At 49.5% G+C, this 23,395-nt stretch overlaps 1 protein-coding gene across 3 annotated transcripts in view; it reads right to left on the bottom strand.

The window, feature by feature from the left end:
- Nucleotides 1-221: 221 nt before the first annotated feature.
- Nucleotides 222-23,395, bottom strand: part of UCK2 (uridine-cytidine kinase 2) — an 80,405-nt gene continuing 57,231 nt past the window's right edge. Inside the window, exons 2-7 of one of the 3 annotated variants that reach the window (XR_014843942.1) lie at nucleotides 23,112-23,271; nucleotides 22,210-22,306; nucleotides 15,092-15,234; nucleotides 7,902-7,999; nucleotides 5,233-5,892; nucleotides 222-4,972 (exon numbers count right to left, since the gene is read on the bottom strand). Coding sequence is in view for 2 of the 3 variants with exons in the window: in XM_021089486.2 (XP_020945145.1) it covers nucleotides 3,957-4,096; nucleotides 5,844-5,892; nucleotides 7,902-7,999; nucleotides 15,092-15,234; nucleotides 22,210-22,306; nucleotides 23,112-23,271 (687 nt within the window). In the remaining variant the exon portion in view is untranslated. The remainder of the gene's footprint in view (nucleotides 4,973-5,232; nucleotides 5,893-7,901; nucleotides 8,000-15,091; nucleotides 15,235-22,209; nucleotides 22,307-23,111; nucleotides 23,272-23,395) is intronic. The other 2 variants (XM_021089486.2, XM_085022544.1) reach the window with 2 other exon arrangements.

Below are 23,395 nucleotides of genomic sequence, written 5' to 3' on the forward strand. Positions count from 1 at the left end.
ACAAACTAGATGACCGAGGCGGGAACAGAGTCAGCTCATCCCAGGGAACGGAAGCCTCCCAGAGACCCTGACGCACATGGAGGCCAGAGGAGCAGCCCAGGATGGGAAGCTTAGCAACAGCAGTCCACGGCCTTGTCCACCCAGCCAAAGCCTGGAGGCTCTACCCTCTCATCAGCCACTCACGGTTCCTCCTGCTCAAGCACCACAAAGGCAAGAGTGGGTTCTTTTCCGCTCAGTCTTTATTTACAGCAAAGTACAGAGTATGTGGCCATTTTCATAACTGCTAACAATAAAGAGAGGGCAGTAGAAAATAAACGGGGAAAGCACAAGCATCTGAAAGAAGAAAAAAAGCCTATGTGTTCATTTACCTACTCACCCTGTTGCTGAGGCAGGCACGCACAGCCTCTAAGGGCAACCGGGATGCTGATCGCTCACCAGCCACCTGCCCGAGGAGGGCCACAGAAGGCCCAGAGACCCAGATCAAAGAGAACTCGGCTCCAGACAGACCACACCAATGGTTTTCCCAGCCTGCTCGCCCCTTATACACTGGGATACCAAGACTTTCCCTACCCCACCCCCAGGTGAGGATGAAGAGCAGGAGGGGCCGCAAAGTCCAGTTTGCCCTTCCCAGAAGCCCAGCCCTGGGACCCAGAACCTCCCTAGCCTGCCTCACCCATGCAGTCCTTGACAGGCAGGTGGGAGACTCCAGGGCAGAGGAAAACATCTCCCTGCAAGAGGCTACTACTTCCCTCTAGGGGTCTTGGGCCCTAGCGCAGGTCAAGGTTGCTGAATCAGGGAAGCCGCACAAGGTCAGCCAAGGAGGTGATGCACAAACCAGCAGAGCTCCAGCCCCTCCTGCAAAAGGCTTCAGCCTGATCTAGCAATTTCATCAGACTGGCAACCCACCCTGGACACAGAGACAAGGAGAGGAGGGACGCCAGCATCCTTGGCCGCTGAGCAGCCAAGACCCCAGGTTGCTGCAGAGACGGCTGGTTCTGAAGAGTGGTGAGACCTTTCCCTCCCATCCTCCCTGGCCTATTCTTCAGAGACCCATTGGCTGACCCCTACCTCTTCGAGGGCCCACTCTACACACACGCCAAACCAAAGGACACCTGAGGTCACAACCCTGCCTCTTCCTTATACTCCCTCCCACCTCTCTGCTCCTCCTGGTCTCAGGCTGCCCAAAGACAAGAAACCCAAGGCCAAAAAAGTTCCATTAGCATGAAGGAATGTGGGACCAGGCCTTCCCAGTGTTTCCTCAACATGTGGCCCACGGACAACACGTGGGCAGCGGGAGAGAAGCAAGTACCCCTGGGTGGCCCTGAAGCCTAGGGACTCCCATGCACACACAACCAACACTACCCCACTCTGTTCATCCACATCGCCTCCCTGGACAGCAAAGAGCACCACCCTGATAACTCATGGCATGATTTCTGGCCTAATGATTCTACCCGATCATCCAGGGGAATCAGAGATCCAGGGGCTCTGAAAATACCAAAGTCTGGGCTTTGCCGCATAGAAAGCTCAAGTTCAGATACTCAGTTGGTTAAATGTTGGGGTGATCGCCTTTGAGAGGCAGAACTTCCTAACCCTTCCTGGCCCCAGACATAGTGTGTCACAGAACCAGAGGAGTGGGCGGCACAGCCCAGCGAGCTCCCAGCCAGGACACCAAGAATTGGTGATGGTTCTACTGAAAGGCAGGGCAGCCCTGGAGCTGTTTCCCAGCCAGGACTAGGCTGCTCAGAGATGCTGGAGGCTTGGTCCCAACACCACAAGGAGATGAGGAAGCGGCTGAGAAAGTCAAGGCTCAGAGATGAGAAGAATCCATTTCCAAGGCAGTGGGATAGACAGCCAAGGCACTAAACGGTTTGGCACCTGGGAGCTTCAAGTAAGGTTGAGCGTGCTACCCACTGAAGGGCCGAGGCTCTCCCGGACAGGGATGGGCTTCCCCTGAGCACAGACAGGCCCCAACAAGGCAGGGGGCCCTCAGGACCTCAGGATCCTAGCCCAGGCCTGCCATCTACCCTTCATCTCAGAACTGCACAAGGCATGACTAGGAAGATTATCAACACTGCTTCTGAAACGCGCACTCCAGGACTTAGCCATCCTGCTGAGTACCGGCCTTCGGAACAGGCACCTCAGATGCCCACGCCTTGTTCCAACCAGGTGGCTGCTGCCGTCAGGGGCTCCCTGAGAGCCTGCAGCACAGTCTCCTGAATGTCTCAGGAGTGGCAAAGCCCTTTTGCGGATGAGGTTTGACTTTTTGACACAGCCCAACACAGGGTCAAATGGAGTGCAGCAAAGGGCAAGCAAACCAGATGGTGCTGAGGGACGATTCGGTGTGACTAGAACTAAAAACGTCGGATTTATCTGAAAGGCTCCAGCGGAAGCTATGGCTCCAACGTTGGCCATGGAAGCAACGGAAGGGGAAGAGTTCCCCAGAAACATTTCAGGCCGTGGCCACCACAAGGGAATAAAGGGCAGAGCCTACAAGCACGGAGATGGTCCCCGCTAAGAAGGTTCTGGCTTTTCTGCAGTAACAGGTGAGGCTTTAGGACTCTGATCATACGTCCTCCACCTCACTTGTTCTCCCCGCTTCCTCCACTCCTCCACCAGGAATCTTCAGGAATCTGTACTTCTTCTAAAGGAGGCTTCCACCAAGAGGGAGCCCTTGAGGAAGCTGGAATTCTCCACCCCAAATGCTCCCAGTCTAAGACTCCAACTTGTGAGTTTAAAATGCAAGGCCTCTTCCCTGCCCCTGGTACCCGGCAACTGCCATGTGGCAGTATGGTAAATAAACTACATCGGCACGGCTGAGATGCTGCTAGAGAGGGTCCGTGCTCTCCTGACCTCGCTGCTGACCCCCATGTCTCAGGGTGGGAAGCTACGATGCCCCATAGGGCAGAGCTCTCTCACCACCCTGTACGGGATGGGCTAGCTGCAAAAGTCCCCATCCCAAGCCCAGGCTGCAAGTCCACTGTGTGCAGTACAAGCTGAGGGGAGGCCTGAGGACTCTCCACCAGTGACTTCCCTGGAGGCACCAGCCCCTCTGGTGACAGGCACAATTCCACGCCCGCCTTTCCCGTTCTCTTGGGAAGAACCCCATCAAAGACCTCCCCAGGAAGGAGGGAGAGGCAGCACTGGCTTTCAGAGAGACTGAGAAGCAGGTAAGGAAGGAATCATGGGGCTGCCCGAGCAGCCAGGGGTTGGGGGGCGGGGGCAAGAAGAAAACAATCCCCTAGTGGGCCTCTTCCCTGAGTTTGATATTTGAGTTGAGGTCTTGCCTAATTTCGACTTGAAAAAAAAAAAAAAAAAGGAAGAAAGAAAAAAAGAAGCCAATAAAAAGAAAAGAGTTTCTCTCGTTGACATATCCTAAAGCTCCAGCTCCAAGAAGGTGGCATTTGTCAGGGGAGGTGACCAGAGGTTCCAAATCCACTTCCAAGGCATCCACAGGTGCTCGAGGCCATGAGCTGTGAGCCTCCCTCCAGCATGAGGCCTGAGCTTGCCTTGCCTGGGAAGGGACGGGCAACTCCCCCTCATGAACACTGCAGCCCCAGTCCCCAAAACACTCAAACACAGGCCCCCCTGCAGAATACTTACGGCAAACAGCTGTACAGTATTTGTACATTTACACAAAAATAGATCCTTTTATATATATATATATCATGTATTTATAACTGGTTACACGTTGGAGTCATAATTAGGCATCACCAGTAGTAGTTGGCACAGTTTGTCATTTTTAAGCTTGGGGTCAAGTTCTGCTTCATTTCGCCGCTCCAAAGTACCAAAAAAAAAAGAAAAAAAAGAAAAAAAAAAGGCATTTCATCTCCATGGTGTTTTCTTAAATATAGCAATGTCATAGGAAACCATATGTATAGATGAACAGTGCCTCCTGACCCTTCCCCTCCTGTTCCTTGAAGATAGGGCCGGGGGGGTCTGCAGGAGACGGGCGGGGGTCAGTGCGGCCGGCTGCTGGACTCCGAGGCCTGCCTCTTGCGCGAAGGGGTATAGCCGTTGAGATAGCCATTGGTCTGCCGTTTGGAAAGCCCCCCGTTCAGGATGTCCTGGATGTGTTGCACGATGAGGTTGATGGCCACTGTGGGACAGAGACCAGCAGAGCGTCAGGGACGCAGGGAAGGACGGGAGGGCGTGTGCAAGGCTGTGTGTCTGTTTGGGTGGAGGGCCCCCAGAAACCAGGGGTGAAGAACTGTGCCAGGAAGCTGGCCCTGCCCCTTACAGGCAAGTCACTCAACTTCCTCCAGCCCCCGTCGGGACTAACATGACCCCGGCAGGGGGGTTTTCAGAGTGAGATGGTTAAGGACACCATCAGCCCTTCATGAATGGACGTCTTATCAGGACATGATCAGGGGCGGGACTGGATGAAAGCAACTGACCCAAATTCCGTAGCCATGAGGACCAGCCTTCCTTCTGACACCATCGATCAGCTGTGAGACCCTTCCCCTGGGGACCTAACCAGTTCCCCATCCCAAGGACAGGGAACCCCACAGAAGGCCCTCTCCTCCAAAGATAAGTTGGGACTCTTTTTCCTTAGCCTTAGAAATAAATCATACACCTCCAGCAAATAAACGATGTTAACATCACCAAAAACGGGATAAACACCAAGTGCTTTGTGAGGTGATGCTCCAAGAATATGCCTCACCCGTGATATTCTTTAGGTTGCATAAGCTGAAGCCAATCACAAGGCCACCAAGGCAAAACCCAAGCTGTGACACCTGTTCTACAAAACAACAGGCCTGTACTCCTCAAAACTGTTGGTGTCGGGAGTTCCCATCATGGCTCAGCGGAAACGAATCCGACTAATATCCATGAGGATGTGGGCTGGAACCCTGGCCTCATTTAGTGGGTTGGGGATCTGGCATTGCCATGAGCTGCAGTGTAGGTCTCAGATGTGGCTCAGATCCTACGTTGCTGTGGCTGTGCTGGCAGCTTCAGCTCTGATTCGACCCCTAGCCTGGGAACCTCCATATGCTGAGGGTTTGGCCCTAAAAAGCAAAAAAAAATGTTGGTGTCATTCAAAACAAAGAAAGGCTACGAGGTTAACGAACCCAACCAGGATCCATGAGGACGCGGGTTCAATCCCTGGCCTCGCTCAGTGAGTTAAGGATCTGGCGTTGCCGTGAGCTGTGATGTAGGTGGCAGATGCTGCTCGGATCCCACATTGCTGTGGCTGTGGTGTAGGCCAGCAGCTGCAGCTCCAATTCGACCCCTAGCCTGAGAATCTCCATATGTTGAGGGTTCGCCCCGCCACACACACACCCTGCCCCCCCACCCCGCAAAAAAAGAAAGGCTGTGGAAAATTAAAGGAGATGAAGTCAATAGTAAGTTCCCTTGGGGTGCTGAGTGCACTATGAATGAAAACAGCCTTGTCTTGAAGAAATACACAGTGCAGTTTTCATTGCTGTGACGAATTCCCAAATGGCTCGGTCGAAAGTCAAAAAAACAAACTTTCTCAACAGAGGAAAATGAAAATAAATTATAAAGAGAACCAGAAAACAGGGTCTTCTTACAATTTCAATACTGTGCTTCCTGATGCCTAAACCCAGAAATATCCTTACTTTCTAGACAGGTCAAAGCTAAGACATAAATGCACCAGTGGCAAAAATGAGCTCCATTTAGGAAGGGCGATCTTGACGGCAGATCACTGTAAATTAGATTAAGAAGGAAACCTGAGATTCGAGGTACCCAAAGGTCAGCACTGGGAACGATGTGAAGGTTGTCTACTGCCCCTTGCTGCTAGAGAAGCACAAGGTCACGTCTGTCCTTTTATAACTGACCAGGGATAGAGGTTACATCCCACAGAAGGACACCCCATGGGGACTCACCTAGATTATCTGCGCCTCTGGGAATTATCACATCAGCGTATTTCTTTGTCTGTGGAGAAAGATATTTACAGTGCATTACAATACATCCAAGAGAGAAGCTGGCCCAAGGCCCTTTTCCAAAGGAACATGGGGCGAGGACTAGCCTTCTCCTATCAGTCTCAGAGGTCAGCAGCTTGGGCTTCACACCTACTACACTTTATCTGCTTTATCTAAATTATAATAAATAAGCTTTTTCTGGAGTTATCACTTTCACATTTAGCATTGTTTCAGTTTACAATCTGCACAGAGAACATGGTCTTTGAAACCAAATGTAGAACTGCCTGTTCACCACTAGGAAAAGTATCCATTTGTGAAACTCAGAAGGGGAGCAGTTCACCTTGGACTTCTACACACAGCTTATTGAGCACAAGGGTGAACCCAGAAAAAGCAATCCCCACTAATGGATGACCATTTTCACTGGCTCTGTTATGACATTATTCTTTAAAAAAAAAAAAAAAAAAAAAAAGCCCACAGACATTTCTTTTAAATTTCCTGAGATTTTTGTGGATCATTTTACAAATAAACAATGCCTTACGACATGGGCCTCTAACTCTGTGCAGCAACTGTTGAATTGCAATTGAGTGGGGTTCCAGACCCAACCTGAACTAGGCAGTCAATTTAACAGGTCCAAGCTCCTGGCTTACACAGGAATGAGCTTCTCTTCCCTGAGCAGAGTGGCCAGACAGTGGGAACTGGTAGAAACCACCTACAAAATCCTTATGCAAAATTCTGAGTTCCATTACAGCTCAGTTAACCAGCAGGAAAATGGCAGTCAACCCTACGTCCAATAATAAGTTTCCTTTGTACTCTTATGATTGAATTAAAATGAGCTGGTCCTCAGGTAGACAGACAGACAGATGGATAGAATTTCACAGCTCCATAGCCCCTCTTGCCCTCTTCCCTGAAACCTAATCCCGTAACCCAGTCCCCTCCAGGGGAATAAACAGGGCATCCGGGTTACTCAGGCTGACTCACAAAGTCCACCTGCTCCTGAGCTGAAACAAAAAGGCAAGTCTGGGTTGACGCAAAGCCTACTAACAGGCTTAAAGGAACAAAGACGGTCTAGGATCACATTTTTCCAGGAGAGGAGAAAGAAAAGAGTTAATTATTCAGAGAAGCGGAGAAGTTCCCACAGCTCGTCAATCGCCACACGGATGCCTGTCTCTCTAAAGCGATCACCCCCCCACCTCAGAACTTAATTTCTAAGTCCTTGGGGAGTTAGACTGTGATCCAGCCAACCTGGAGAAGATGTGGCAGAGGGCTAGGGGGTCTCCTGAGTTAAATACTTCTTCCAAAGCTGGGCTCTGTCCCACATCTTCCTCTCCTACACCCCACCACCGCGGCCACACCTCTTGTCCCGGGAGGCCCTCCCTCGGCACTGACCTGTTTTCCTCAGGAAGCTGGGGTGCCTCCTAGGCTAAGGGCTGCTTGGCTCAATCCCGCCCCTCCTTCTCTGAGAGCCACCTCGCTAGAGAGCTCCCCGGTTGCCTCGGGGAGGGCCCAGGCTGGGGCAGAGGAATGGAAGCCTGTGTTCCAACACGGCACACCTCCCATATGGGGACCTCCACGGGGGCCAATGGCAAGCTCGAAACAGGGTGCAGAGATGGTGGCAGAAGGGATTCAGAAGGAACACCCTGTAGCTGCAGACTCCCTGCACCGCCACCCTAACTGCAGACCTTCTGAAGATCCAAATGGCCGAGTCTGTTCTTAAATAAGACACACCCTCCATAAAGGGTCTCACGCCGTGAGCCCACCAAGCAAGACGTGTACAGCTTGTTGGAATCAGACAGCAGGATCCTGAAGGGCTACCCCGAGAAAAAGAGTGGTAGGTCAGTGCTCCTGGAGAACACACTGGCAGGACACCCAAGGCTGCCCTTTCTTGGGATGTGAGGACAGAGGAGCAGTCAGAGCGAGGAGGGAGGGAGATTCCAGCTGGGCAGCTCCACTTATATACCTTTATTTGTATGCTTAAAATTGTAAAGTCTAAATTCAATGAAAAAAAACAGGAACACAACTCACGGGCAAGCAGAATTCCTCAAAGGCAGGCTTGACGAACGTAATGTACTGAGATAAAATCTGCTCAAGGTCCCTCCCTCTTTCGCTGATGTCCCTTAATACTAGAAGAGAAGGAAAAACAAGAATCAAGAAAACAGTGCCTGAGTCAACACATGTCCGCCCTTCACGAGGCTCCACACTGACGCTCCATGATTCACAAGCTGGACTCCTGAGAGACTTGACCAAGAGCCGGTCGGCAGCAGCTTTGGGAAAAACAAGTGGCCTTTCCCCATCTTGCTACAGTGAGATTCAGCTATGACAAAATGTTCTCCAAAGCAAAAGGTTGTCCAGGCAAGGCCAAGAGTCTTCTGGTTTCAAGCAACATTTGACCCAAATAAAACCATTGTGAACAACACCAGCAAAAATAAGTAAATAAAATAAAATAAAACAAAATGAAAGGCAGGACAGTCCTGGAAAGCTCAGAACAGAAAGGAGACTGGGCCCAGAAAGACGGTGGGGCTTCCTGGCAAAGAAGGCATGTTGTCAGGAGACTCCTTTACCAGGAGATTTCTGCTTTGCCCACCTTGACCCTGTCTCCTTGTACTTAGCTGTGTTCAAGCCAGAGACTTTCTGCTGATGTGCCACCTTTTCCTGCCAGGCTCCCACCCACATTCAAGCCCCTATGGGGGCTGGAAGGTAGACAGAGGGATCCGGCTGTGGTCCATCATTCCTGTCCACCTCAAGCACAGAGGTTTGCAAAGAGAACACCACTCAGGGAAAGATGAGAAAACCATGGTATAAGACAGACACTGGGCCAGAGCTGTGAAGGAGCCCAGATGGACCCAAACTCACCCTCCTCTACAGTCTTCCTCCTGGGGGGTGTTCTTCAGGGACTTACATCAAACACTGCTTGGGGGAGGGGGGGACCCACATCTGCGGCATAAAGAAGTTCCTGGGGCCAGAGATCAAATCCAAGCTGCAGCCACGACCTATACCATAGCTCACAGCAGTGCTGGGTCCTGGACCCACCGAGCGAGGCCAGGGATCAAACCCACATTCTCAGGGATACTAGCTGGATTCGTTTCCACTGCGCCACAATAGGAACTCCAACACCAGATCCTTAACTCACTGTGCTGGGCCAGGAATCAAAACTGCGGCCGCTACAAAGACAATGCCAGATCCTTAACCCACAGCACCACAGTGGGAACTCCCATCAAGCACTGCTTTTAATAGGACCTTTTGTCAAAAATGGAAAAGGATCTGGAGTCCTGATTTGGCCACTGTTTACTAACTTTCCTGGGACTGAGTTTCCCCCAAACTCAGCAGTGAGTTTGACTTCTCCAATCAAAACAGCTCCTCCCTACAAATGTTTTTCACTCTTGGCTGTTAAATCTTTCCCTCCCACTCCCAGAGGGTATCAAATCCATCTACAATCACTTATGATGGCCCCTCTGCTCCTGTGTATCATTTCTCAGGTAAAAGTTTCCGTGTGGGATGCAATTTGCTGTAAACAAACATAGGGAATACTTATGAGTGATTTCTGGAAAGCCACGTCTAAATAGCCCTGTGTTTGCATACAGGCACGCACAGAGGAACGCATGCACGTGGGCAGGGGCAGGAAAGAGGAAGAGTCTGCGGTTAGGATCCAAGCCAGCGTGAAGCCTGTAAGAGCAGATGGTTGGAAAACTGTCAGGAAGACCCCGCTGCTGAGAGAGAGCTGGCTAATACACTGCCGCCGCCGCCAGACTTCTCAACCAGCTCCTCAATTCATAGGGAGTTTTTCCCCCGTGAGCCCTGGCAATAAAGTGGTTGGTCCCTAATTCGTCAGGATTTGCCTCAAACCCTGCCGGCTGTGCACACAGGCCAGCCAGGAAATGGTCTTCTCGGGCATTTGGACACGGGGCCCTGCTGCTGCGGCCGCCGCTGTCTGCCAGGGATGCTCGGCCAAGGAGGAGCCCTGAGAGCTGCCACGTGGCTCAACCCAACAAGCCTCGGAGCGTGGGCACGCGGGCCAACAAGCTCAGCTCGCCAAAACACACAGTCCATGTAGCCTCCAGCTCTTCACACATTTCCAGATAAAGTCCAAAGAAAAAAGGAAGCCAGACCAAAAGGGTATCAGAGCTGGGGAAAAAGCAAACAAGCGCCTGTGCGCGCAGGCAGCTTTGACTCAAAAGCCCTGCAAAAAAAGCCTGGTGCCAGGTTCGTTTCACATATCTCACACACCTGCTGACAGCTTCAGGATCATGGGACCCTCCGCCCTTCCCCCAGGGGACACACACACACACACACACACACATCTTTTGCACAGCTCTGCCACTACCCTCAGCCCAGGCCTGCAGCTCTCCTGTGCCTTGCAGATCCAAGTCACCTGTCACATGTCACATCACAGAAGCGGGGAACAGGCCAGGGAGAAAGCAGGTAGAGCAGGTAAGTCACACCTGCGTCTGCTCTGAAACCCAAAGCCCCTTCTGGCCCCACCATCTAGAGTGACCGGGGTAAAAAGGACCCGATTTGAATCCTGACCCCATTACCTACTACCTCTGTGGCCTAAGACAATTTACTTAACCTCTTTCAATCTCATTTTCCTTAACTGTAAAGCAGAGACCATAAGAGCAAGTTTCTCACAAAGCTGCCACTCAGGAAGACAGAGATTTACACAAAACTCTTCAGCACTGTGGCTGGCACAGGGTGTGTTCAATAAAGCCGATTTTTTAGAACAGACCATCAGAAAGGAGGACAGGAACTGTGAACTCAGGTGAGCAGGCTGGACCTAGGTAGTGGGGGGAGGGGAAGAGTCTGACAGGGCAGCTGGGAAGGTAGGGGTGGGGCAGGGTGGGGAGGGACAAACAGGGACGACAGGGAGGAGGCATCCTGCAGCTTCTACCCTGGAAAAGGAGCCGGAAAGTGAGTCAGAATGTTGCCCAGAAATTAGGAACACGCAAAACCAGAAGACATTGCCCGCCTCGGCTCCCAAGAGCCTTCCAGCAAGATATCACCTTAAACAGATCAGGACCCCTCCCTGAGCCAAGGACAACTCGGGGCCAGCCAGTTCACTGCACTGAAATATCCTCCTGCTCAGAGTCAGGAAACAGGGCCAGCCAACGGCTGAGTCAGAACAAGGTCTTGGCACAAACCGGAAACTCCAGGGACGCAAAATCGGCTCCCTCATCATCACCCTGACCCCTGGCTGGGCCAGGACAGGCGCTCTCAGAGGGCCTTGTGGGGGTAAAGGTCAGGGGCCTTCAGGTCTACCCTTCCCTGCCCGGCTGCCACTCAGCCCTTCCAACAAAACAGCTAGTGCTGCTTCTGGCAGCCAAAGCCAAGAACCAAATGTAGGAGGACCCAGAATAAATGCAATTCCTCAGCGGTTGGCAATTCACTTTAAAAGTTACTTGAGGAGGGAGTTCCCTTCGTGGTTCAGTGGTTAACGAACTGGACTAGGAACCATGAGGATGCAGGTTCGATCCCTTACCTCGCTCAGTGGGTTAAGGATCCGGCACTGCCGTGAGCTGTGGTGTAGGTCTCAGATTTGGCTCAGATTCTGCATTGCTGTGGCTATGGCGTAGGCCAGTGGCTATAGCTCCAAATCGGTCCCTAGCCTAGGAACCTCCATATGTCGCAAGTACAGCCCTAAAATAGCAAAAAAAAAGAAAAAAAAAAATTACTTGAGGAGGAGTTCCTGTTGTGGCTCAGCAGTAATGAACCCAACTAGTATCCATGAGGACACAGGTTCGATTCCTGGTCCGGCTCAGTGGGTTAAGGATCTGGTACTGCCATGAACTGCGGTATAGGTCACAGATGCGGCTCGGATCCCTTGTTGCTGTGGCTGGCAGCTGCTTCTCTGATTCGACCCCTAGCCTGGGAACTTCCATATGCTTTTTACAGCCCCAAAAATGAAAAAAATAAAATAAAAAATAAAGTTACTTGAGGAGATGTGTTACTCTAGTACAAGAGCAGACTGACTATGTCAGGATCCCACTGCAGCCCTAATTCCACATGCACCAGGCACAGAGAGCCATGGTGGGCAAGAGGCCAGGGGTCAGCAGTCCCAGGGCCCCCGTTTCAGATCTTCTCTGTCCCTGAGTTCAAGGGTGGGTTAAATCCACACAAAGGGAAGGCAAAGGCAAGCTCTGCTGGAAGGAAATCAGTTCCCTAGAGAAGGAGGTGAGTCTTTCCAAGGTTATTCCAAGGCTATGAGACTCGATACAGACCTCCCTCCAACAGGAGGGTCAATTTGGAATGTGAGGGTCACATGCCCAGGCAGGCATGACACACAGTCAAACCATGGCACCCACTCAAGTCTCCAGGAATGCTCTATGGCCCACAGATCCTGACCAGCCCTCCCTCCCTCTCCTGTGCCATGCCCCCTCCTACCCCACAAAGCACATGCCAGGCATGTTTTTTGTCCCACGTGGACAGAAAATGAATTTGTAGAAACAGCACATGGAAAAGTCCCACAGGTCCACTAGGCGAGTGACTCAGCAGTGGGTGACACATCCTGCCCCAGGGTGGCGGGGGTGGGGTGGGGGGGTGAGGGGAACAGTGGGGAAGGTGGGGTGCAGAACTGACCTAGGAAACCCCCCAAGAGGGCCACCATCACCTCACGTCTCCCTCACCCTACACAAGGATCCCAGTACAAGAAAGGGAAGGAGAATTTTCTGTTTAATCTACCCTATGATGATCTGTTTCAATCAGAGTCCAAGACTCATTTGCTTTCCAAGGATGTCGCCACTACCCAGAATGTGGTTCTGATTTCCTGTGTTCTCCCTCCTCCCTCAAGGATAATTCTACCCCCTGGGGATCTAGTACCAGCTGCTGGACCAATGATGGCATCAGCCCAGGTCATCACCAGCTTCCGAGGACGTGACTGCTCAGAGGTTCTGACAAGTCCTGACAAGTTCTGTTAAGGAAGAGAGAACATCCTCCACCACCTTGGGTGAAGCAGGTGTCATTTACACACTGAGGCTACCACCAGGCATTTTACCTGCATCACCTCCAATCATCACAACTAACCCAGCAGTGCTAACTCACCACTGTAAGATGTACCTGCATCACCTCCAATCCACGCAACTATGCCAGGACTACTAACTAATCGTTAGATGATCAATCAAGAGGAAAATAAAGTACAAAGAGGTTAAAACACAATCTACTGGGATTTAAACCAGGTGAAACCAGGATTTAAATAAAGTCCAGATCATCTGACTCCAATTTTTTCCCCCAGTGATGCTCCCAAATTTGGTAAGCTAATAGGCCATCCTAGCAGATCAATCATAGTAGGACCTGGCTTTGTGGATTTAGGTGATAAGCCAGGCCCGGAGATGGGAGCAGATGTTTAAGGGAATGTCAAACCCAAGCCTCAAATATTCATCCCAAAAGTCTCCTGCAACTCCAACCTGGCCCATGTCATAACCCTAAAAGTCAGGCCTGTCTCCTTCATGTTACACATTTTTAAAGCCCCAGGCCTAGGAGGTCACAAGAACCACCAAACTCACAAAGCTAGTGGGAGGCTCAGGCTAGGACTTGGGATTCCCCTTTTAAGCATCAGATTACCGCCCCCCCCAACACCATCTTAGAGGGGATGGACAGCTCTCCTGACTTAACAGATAGAGCATGGATCCTATCACCTCTTGGGAGGGCAAAACCCAGGGGCTCATTTTTGTAGATTTCTGTGGTTCTGCCGACAGCTCTAAGACAAGGGTACTAAATTGGATAAGCCTCAAATTTGTGTCATGCACAGAAAAGAGAAAACTTCATGACTTTGAAGTTGGAAGGCTCTGGTGCTTATGACATTCGGGTCTGGGAATGGTTCCCTCTGTGAGTGGAAGTTCACCCTGTGTCCTGTGTCCCTCCTCTTTTGCAGGACAGGAACTCGAAGCCCACCTTTCATCCCTCTCTTCAGTCACCCCCATCCCACTGCCTTGGCCGGACCCTCTGGGTCCTAGCTCTGCTGGGCCCTCTCCCGTCTCTCCCCAGCTCTCCACTCCTCCCACACCACCCACCGATGACTGCCCTTCCTCTGGTCCAGAACAGTTCCAACAGGCCACAGTGTCTGTATTTGCCAAGAAAACCTTTTGGGGTTGCCTCTGTTGTCACCCCACCGCAGCCAAGTCCAGACCTTGCTTCCCCCAGGAGGCCTCCTGATCTCTACTGTTGAGGCAGAATACTAACTCAGGCAGTCAGTGTAGGAGCATGGGCTTTGGTGCATTCTTTGATATGGCCATTGATTAACATTTTTGACTTAAGGGCTCCCGGGAGTCACATCCCTACAAGCCTTGTTTACTACAGGGAGTGTACCTAACCCCAGATGGACATTAATCCCTAACCCCCTGTGACTCAGTTTATATGAAGAAAAGGGCAAAGAAACTATGAGACTTACGGGACATTTCCACCCCTAGGACCCTATTGGACAAGGACTGATACAGGTAACTGAACAAGGCCAATGGGAGAAAACCACATCTTTCGGTACCCCCCCAACTTTAAGGAATAAAAACCCCTATAGGACAATAGAAAAATGGAGGCGCTTCTCCCCACTCCCAGCAGCCCTGGGAGCTATTTGCTTTCCTTTAATAAAGATTTTGCTTGCTTGCTGCCTGCGTGTTTGCAGAGTTCACTCTTCGACTGCCATGAACAAGAACCCAGATTCTGGTACCACTGTGTCCCACAAAACTGAATTCACAGGCTCAGCTCCCTGACCAATGAGCAGTTGTGGCACATACGCTGAAGTCAGACCTGCAGAAGGAACAAGTGACTGCTCTGGAGCTCACTGGACAGCGTACCAAAACCTCCAGAGGCTTCTGGAAAGCCAAGGGTAAGAAAAGCAGGCTGGTGGGACCAGCTGCCCAGAGCTGCAGGCACAGGGTGTCCCAGCCCCCAGGGTAGCCTACAGTGACTTCCCACCTTGCCATCTTGATTGGGATGCCTGTGGGAAAATCATAAGCAACTGAGCATTTAACCAAACTTTTCCCCAGCAGCACCAGGACGTAAACTTATTTCATCTCTGTGACCTCACAGGCCTTTCGTTATCCAAAACAGTAAGTGACTAATCCCTTCTCAAATGTCACCAAGTGTCTGGACAGCAGGACATCCTGGGGCTGGACTGACTCAGCTGGGCTAGGCCACAAAGCTGCCTCGGGGAAAGCATGGGCTCCAGACTCAGGGAGGGTTAGGGCCCATCACAGGCCACCACCGGGCCACTGGACGCTTTCAGAACGCACCTCTGCGGGAGAGCCGGGTGTCTGCATCTGTGTCCACGAAGAGCTTCATCTGGAACAGGTCTCGCACCTCCTGGGAGTAGAAGGCCAGGATCCCTTCGAAGAGCACCACGTCTGCGGGGTAGACGGTAACCGTCTCCTCCTTCCTGTAAACCACAGGACAGATGATGGGCCAGGCCAGTGGGGTGGGTGGGAGGAGGGGAAGAGGAACCCTGAGCAGCTGTCTGGGAGTCTGGGGCTCTCAGACTCAAAGCAGGGCTGAAAGTTTAGCTAACACAGCCTACAAGAGCCCCTGGACCACCGCTGAAGGCTCAGGGCCAGGACGGCTGGGGCAAAGATCTCCTGTGACCAGTTCTTCTGAGCTTCTGCTATGAGCAGGAATAGAAGGCAGACATCCTTCTCCTTGGAATAAAAAACCTGCTGTTGAATGAATAGACAAGACTGATAAAAGCAGATGTGATCTTTTTTTCTTTTTTTTTTTTTCCCTACGAAGGCGTCTCCAGGAATGCGCTCATGCCTGGCATTTACAGAACCTAATACTCTGAGCTCTCAAAAACAGAAGCTGGGTTTTCTTCCAATAACCCCACCCCTCCCCCGAGTGCTGAGGCAAGTGGGAGGAAGAAGGACAGGGCAGAGGGAGGGATGGGGGAAGAAAGCTTCAGATAAGAGGAGGGAAAGGGGATCTAGGTGGAAGGAAAGACTTCCAGTCCTGCCTGATCTGGCTCTGCCCCATTCCAACAAGTGTGGGACACGAATTGCCTCACCCATTACCCACAGGGCTGGGAGTAAAACCAAACAGCCTGCTGGGGCCCGGCTCTTCCCAACCTCAAGCCTCACTACATTCTTATCCTTTGCTTCGGTCCCCAAGCCACCTTGACCTTCACCTACTGCCTCTTCCACAAAACTCACTGAAAGGGAAGTAATGACATCACTGTGAGATTTACTCCTCAGCCCGAATGGCAGACCAGTAAAGGTGTGCGAATTAAACCAAACCATTCATTGAAAAGTTCCTTAAGTAGTTCCCGCTGTGGCGAGGCAGGTTAAGGATCTGGCATTGTCTCTGTGGCAGCATCAGTTTGACCCTTGGGTTTAAAGAGCAATCCTGTGTTGCCGCAGCTGTGGCGTAGGTCTCACAGCTGCAGCTCGTATTGGATCCCTGGCCCGGGAACATCCATAATCTTTGGATATGGCCAAAAAAAAAAAAAAATCCTTAAGATGATAGGTTTTATCTGTGCAAACACAGGGAAGTCAGCTGCAGCTGCCCACTAAGAAGGAACTTCCTTTCCATAAACATGCTTTGATTCTTTATTAGCTCAGTCCCTTGAGTTCCTGCCTAAATTCTAAGACAACACTGTTGGAACAACCACCAAGGTGGCAGAATAGGGAGCAATTAGGAGACTCTGGGAGGGCGGTGTAACTCTGGATGCACAGAGAATCATCTGGGGAGCCTTTAAAAAATATTTATACCTGGACCCTACTCCCGGGGGACTCTGATTTCATTAGTCTGGGGTGGAGCTAGAGCACTGACATTTTTTAAAAGCTCCCCAGGTATTCTTTTTTTCTTTTTTCTTTTTAAGTCATGAAACTTGACTTACTTAAGAGCGGAGGCTTGAAAAGAGCTGATATAAACATCAGGAGAACCTGCATCCACATTCGCAATGCAGAGACTTCTAACTTCTTTGTTTTAAAAAATGACAGATGATGTAGCAATAAAGGACATAGAAAGTCTGAATAACACAATTAGCAAGCAGCTATATGTGTTTATGCATGCATACAACTCTGTACAAAACTTTAAAAATACAACTGCAGCAGGCACAAAAAAGAACTGTTATCCCATAATGGAATCTTAACCAATTCCAAGTAAGTAGAACTCACTTGTTTTTTAACTGATCCTACTTGGGATTTGTAGGGCTTTTTGAATCTATGGATGCAGTGAGTTTCATCAATTCTGAAAAAATTGAGCTATTATCTCTTTAGATATTGCCTTTATTCTCTTTCCTTTCCTTCTGATTAGAAAAGTTTCAGGTCTTTTCACTGTCTTCCATGTCTCTCAATCTTTTTTCTGTTTTCCCTGTCTTTTTCTTTCCTTAACACACTAATGGATGATTTCTTCAGATCAATCCTCTAGTGTGTGAATTGCGTTTTTTAAGGTCCACTTTGCTGCTAAATATGTCTACTGAATCTACTGAGTTTTAAAAGTTTGCCATTGTGTGTTCCATTTTGAGAAGTAATCTTTGTTCTTTTTTTCATACCTGATACGTTCTCATTTTTTTCTTTTTAACTTACATTTTCTTCTTCCAGTTTTATTGAGATATAATTGACATACTGCACTGTATAAATCTAGGATGTACAACATTATTATCTGACTTACATACATCATAAAATGATCACAATAGGCTTAGTGAATATTCATTGTTAATATAGATAAAATACTTAAAGAAATATTAAAATAGAAAAGAATGTGTGATGAGACGTCTTAGGACTTAGTCTTTTAACTTTCATATGTAATGTACAGCAGTATTAATTTATCATGTTATACATTACATCTCTAGTACTTTTTTTTTTTTTTGTCTTTTTGCCTTTTCTAGGGCTGCTCCCACGGCATATGGAGGTTCCCAGGCTAGGGGTCTAATAGGAACTGTAGCCACCAGCCTACGCCACAGCCACAGCAACGCCAGATCTGAGCCACATCTGTGACCTACACCACATCTCCCGGCAACGCTGGATCCTTAACCCACTGAGCAAGGCCAGGGATTGAACCTGCAACCTCATGGTTCCTAGTCGGATTCGTTAACCACTGAGCCACAACGGGAACTCCCACTTATTTATCTTAAAACTAATATGTACCTTTTGACTATCTTCATCTAATTGCCCCTCCCCCCCACTCAACCTCCACCCTCCATGCCCCCACCCCTGAACTAGCAGCTAAAAATCTGATCTCTTTTTCTATGAAGTTATTTGTTTTTTGAGGTATGGGCCGACCTACAATACAATGTTACTTGCTGGTACATGATGTCATGATTTGATGTTTCTATATGTTTTAAAATCACTACCATGGTGACAGCTGCCATCTGTCATTATACAAAGATATGATATTATTACTGACTATATTCTCCACACTCTACACTTCCTACATGGAACTCATTTATTCTGTAGCTGCAAGTTTATACCTCTTAATCCCCCTCTCTATCTCTTCTCCACTTACCCCCTTCCCCTCTAGCAACCACCTGTTCGTTCTCTGTATCTGTGACTATTTCTGTTTTGTTTGTTCATTTGCTTTGTTTTTAGATTCCAACACATCTGTGAAATCATACAGTATTTGTCTTTCTCTATCTGCCATATTTCACTTAGCATAATACCCTCTAGGTCCATCCATGTTGTCACAAATCTCTTTCTAAAAAGCTCCTCAGGGACTTCCGTGCAGCCAGGGTAGAGACAGGCCAGTCTAGAAGAATGTCAATCAGGGTGTCCACTGTGGCTCAGGATAAGGAACCAAACTGGGCAGAGTTCAGAAGCAAGATGGATAGATAAAAGGATCAATGAGTGAAAACAATGAGCCATTCCAGGCAGCTGCCCTGGGCCAAGACAGGGCAGGCAGAAAGGCTCTGCTGGGACACAGAAAGTGTGTGTGCAGGATTCATAAGGTTCCATTTGGAAAACACAGAGTGCAATGACCGTGCTAGTTGACACTACAGACTGACACTCCATCAAGTGCTGATCAGCCTGCCTAACTGATAAGATACGAAAAAGGAGCAGGTGGTTTTCCAAGTCAACAGTCATGCCTCTTCAATCCTGGGACAGCAAGAACAGAACTGCTCTGTGGGTGGTCCAAGAAGCTGGAATCAATCACTTCCCCAAGTGCACATGTAGGTCTAGGTGGGAAAAGCTTTTAAAACAGCTCAGAGCTTAAAACAATATTTATTGAACAACTACTAACCCAGAATGTGCCATGCGCCATATACGGTGCAATATTCCATTTAGGAGTTTAGAGATGGGCTGGGAGGTTCACATAAGAAACCTAGAATAGGGAGTTCCCATCGTGGCTCAGCGGAAATGAATCTGACTAGCATCCATGAGGATGCAGGTTCAATCCCTGCCTTCCTCGGTGGGTTAAGGATCTGCCATTATCGTGGTTGTGGCATAGGCCAGCAGCTACAGCACTGATTCAACCCCTGGCCTGGGAACTTCTATATGCTGAGGATGCAGCCTTTTAAAGAAAAGAAAAGAAAGAAAAGAAACCCAAAGTATCAAAGCACTTAGGATAACTTAGCCCAACCTGCTTTTTTTTTTTTTTTTTTCCAATTTCTTTTTAGGGCTGCACCTGTAGCATATGAAAGTTCCCAGGCTAGGGGTTGAATCGGAGTTGCAGCTGCCAGCCTACACCACAGCCACAGCAATGCTAGATCCTTAACTCATTAAGGCCAAGGATCAAACCTGCATCTTCATGGATACTAGTTGGGTTCGTAACCCCCCTAACCCAATCTTCTAATTTGAGAAATATTCCTCACGATAAAGAAAGGGGAAGACCAGAGAAAGGTATTTGCAGAGAACAGGTGACTTCTTGGTCTTAGCCCATCATTTGTCTATAGTCACCATGAAAGGCCCATGGGTGGGACAGGATCAGTTAACCCTGAACGTCTGGGTCCCTCACAAGTGGCTCTTGACAGCTGAGGGGATTGCTGTGATCTTAGACAGTCAGAGCTTCACAAGAGAGATGGGCTCTGGGCCACTAAAGAACAGGATTTTAAAACAAACGGTGTGAGAGAGAAATCTGGAGAAAAAAGTGAAATATGTATTGACAGGGAACTCTGCAGGGTTTTGCTGTTGTTGCTAATACATGAACTTGATGGAGCTTGGGCCACACAAGGTACACATCTCTACCTCCCTGCCCCTGACCACCAACCCCCAGATTCTACAGTGATTGGGCCCTGACTCCCACCAACTGCCCTCACTCCCCTCCCTTCCATCAGGCCTTATCCACCTCGCACCCGGGCCTCTCCAAGGGCTCCATAAATAGCACCATGAATCCTTGTTCCTGCCCCCACAATGATCCTCCACTCCTACGTAAGGGCCATCTGTGGCTCCCTATTGCCAAGACACTTGTGCCCTGGTCCTGGGGTTCATGGCCCTTCTGGATCTGAAGGGCCTGCCCACTTCCAAGCCTCCTCCTCCTGCCGCTCTCCCCACACAATGAGCCCCATCCTTCCACACCCAACCAATTGCAACTCCCCACCAAGCTTGCCCCTAAAATGCCTCCCTACCCATCACCTTGGAAATCCCTTTCCCCAACAACTTCTTGGGTTTTCCAATGTACAGCTTAAATACCACTTCCTTTACATAACCTGCTCTAAACACTCCAGCCCTTCCTCTTTTACACTCCTCCACAGGCCTGTACTTTTCTCAGGCTGCATTTTATTATTTTCTTTTTTGACCACCCCACAGCATATGGACTTCCCAGGCCAGGGTTCAGATCCCAGCCACGGTTGTGACCCAAGGTGCAGCTGTGGAGTGCCAGATCCTTAAGCCATTGGGCCAGGTGGGGAATTGAACCTGCATCCCAGGGCTCCCAAGACATCGCCAATACTGTTGTACCACAGCGGGAACTCCCAGGCTGCATTTTAATTCTGTATAGTGTCCCACCCTGGACTTGAGGTGGTGGGCTAGACTGTCTCTTGTCAACCCGACATCACCAATCATTCCCCCTAAGGCCAGAGAGAATTTCCAGAATCCCTTTCCCTATATGATCCCAGTTACTCTGCCAATGGGAAACTCAGAAGATGAAAGTGAAATGAATTCCATAATTTTTCAGAAATCATAATAGCCATAAAGAAACTGCAGATATTCCTCGAGTTCCCACTTAGAGGCTCTGGCCCCAGATACAGCAGCTTCTTGGACTTTCCAGGATCTTAGCTTCTTCTCCAGGCTGCCATCAGTAGGGACCAATTTCTCTGATTCTCTGGCTGCAGCCTCCCAGATTTTGGCTCTTCCCCCCACCCCATCATTCTTGTTAGCACCAATTCCTATTCTAAACACCCCTTTATTCATGCACAGTCTATAGAAGTTTGATACAGGAGGCATATCTTGTTCATCAAATCCCCTGCACAAGAGAATGGGGTCCAAGCATTTAAGGAGATACTGGTGAGGGATGAAGTTGAGTACCAAAGCAGCCTGGCTTTCCATCACAGGGTGCTCTCTCTTTTCTCCTCTTTCAAACAAATCCTCACCACACCCTCAAGTTCTGAGAAAGTTCATGAGAAGAGCACAGAATGTGTGAGCTACGCTGCATTAAAGGCTGAAGGAAACTACTGAAGGAATACACAGGGAGATAAAGATCGGGCTTTTAATCACTGCAGTAGAAGATGTATGAGATCCAATTTCCCACTAAAAAAATAAAATCAACTCGAGAGCGAATGGAATAAAGGAGCCAGGAAGGGAAATGAAAAGCAGGAAGGAGAAACTTTCACAACAGTCCACAGCTAAAACAACCCTTACTGAGCCATTACTGAGCCAGAAGACAAAGTGAGCAGAGAGTTCTGGGCAACTCTGAAGGAGCTTGGGGACTGGCCAGCAGGACTCCTCCAGGAGCCCCTTGCCACCACTCAGAAGGAAGGAAGCTGTGACGGAGACCAAGCTACCCCTCTTTTCCTAATCAGGAGCATGAAAACCGATAAACAGAAAGGACAGGTCTGATGTGATTGAGAAGCTCTCTGGAGGGTCTAGCCTCTGATGGTCTCTAGCTCAACCCCAAGGAAACCAGAAGAGCAGAAAGAACAGTTTTCCTTCGTTCTTCCTGGCCTTCCTCTACCCGCCGCCCCCTTGCATCTTGTTCCAGGAACAACAACAGCTGGAGGATGTGGATGAGGACCAATGTGCAGTCCCTCACCTGAGTCCAAATTCATGAACCCATCCATCTTTCAGAGTTAATGAAACGTGAGGATCACGATCAGGCTGTTGCAGGAAGCACTGGGACTCCAAGCCCCATGCACACTGCATTCATGGGCACGCTGCAGCCACTACCATCCTGTGGGCACCAGGCCAGGTACAGAGGCCTGGAGTTCAAGAAATAGGGACACTCTGGGGAGTAACGGGTAGCCATCCCCGGCCCAGCTCAGCTCACTTACCGGGAATGGGAGACAAAGTCATACACAGGAATCTGGACTGTTTTCCCTTCGGTGATTTCTTTGAGTGTTTTGAAGATGAGTTCATTGTCAAAGGCATCTGAAGGAAATCAAACTGTTAAGATGCTTCTTAACTGTAATAGGATTTCTCCTGTGATGAACAGGGCATCCCTACAAACCTGTATTTCATATATGTTCATGTTTATCACATCCCCTCCCTGTCAAAAAAGCCAGATTTCTACTCAAAGCAGAAGGCAAGCTCCCTATGTCTCAAACCAAAGTGCAGAGATAAGTTCTGAGAAGTGGAGTTCTCTCCTTTTGTCTTAACATACCATTCCTGGCCTCAGGCATCCGTCTCTTCTCTTTAAATCCAGCTGTTGGTAACCCAGAAAGCACACTCATGACTAAGGGGATGCAGCAGGCACCACACCCACATGTTTTGACTCCAATGATCCTAAGAACCCCAAACCAGCTAAGGGGCAGTGTGTTGATCTAGGGCTATCAGGGCAAAAATTGTTCAGGCAGCCATACTGGACCATGGAATCCCTTTCTGCCAATCAGTGAACATAACACACAAGCCATGTGCTGGGTGGTGGCGGAGGGTGTAATACAGGCAGCTCCAGATCAGAGGAGGGGAAGGAGCAGCTGTGCGTTTTCTAGCCCATGTCTGGCCCAACCTGAGTATTAGGTCTCTCCACGAGTCACCCTTGTTCAGAAACAATATTTGAGTCACGCACTACAGGATGTGTTGCAAAAGTCCTTCTTTCCTATAAGCCCCACCATAACCCTGCAAGGTACTATTAATCCTGCATTTTAAGGGTGGGAAACAGACTCACAGAAGTTAAGCAACCTCTTCAATTAGCCAACACACACACAACACATGCCCCTTCAACGTCCCAACTCACCCGGGTGATCAAAATTGAATTGGCCTTTCAGGGCTTTGGCCTTCTGCTCTGAAGTGAGGACACGATAGAAGCTGTCCTGGCTCAGGATGACCACCTGCTTCTGGCGATAGTCTACCTCATTCTGTCCCAGGAGCTGCACAATCTTAGCACAAACGGAAGACTGTAAGGAAAGAAGAGAACATGGGATAAAGGGAGGTCCAGTCAATGAACTGGTGCGCATGCCCTAAGCAAAGGCCTTTGGAAGGAAAAACCCAAAGGCTACCGTCTTGGATGATGGATTAGGG

Source organism: Sus scrofa, chromosome 4 (genome assembly GCF_054392235.1).
Source record: "Sus scrofa isolate SSC_HxYL_T2T_F1_AM1 chromosome 4, Sscrofa_HxYL_maternal_Yorkshire_Landrace_v2.0, whole genome shotgun sequence".
NCBI lineage: Eukaryota > Metazoa > Chordata > Mammalia > Artiodactyla > Suidae > Sus > Sus scrofa.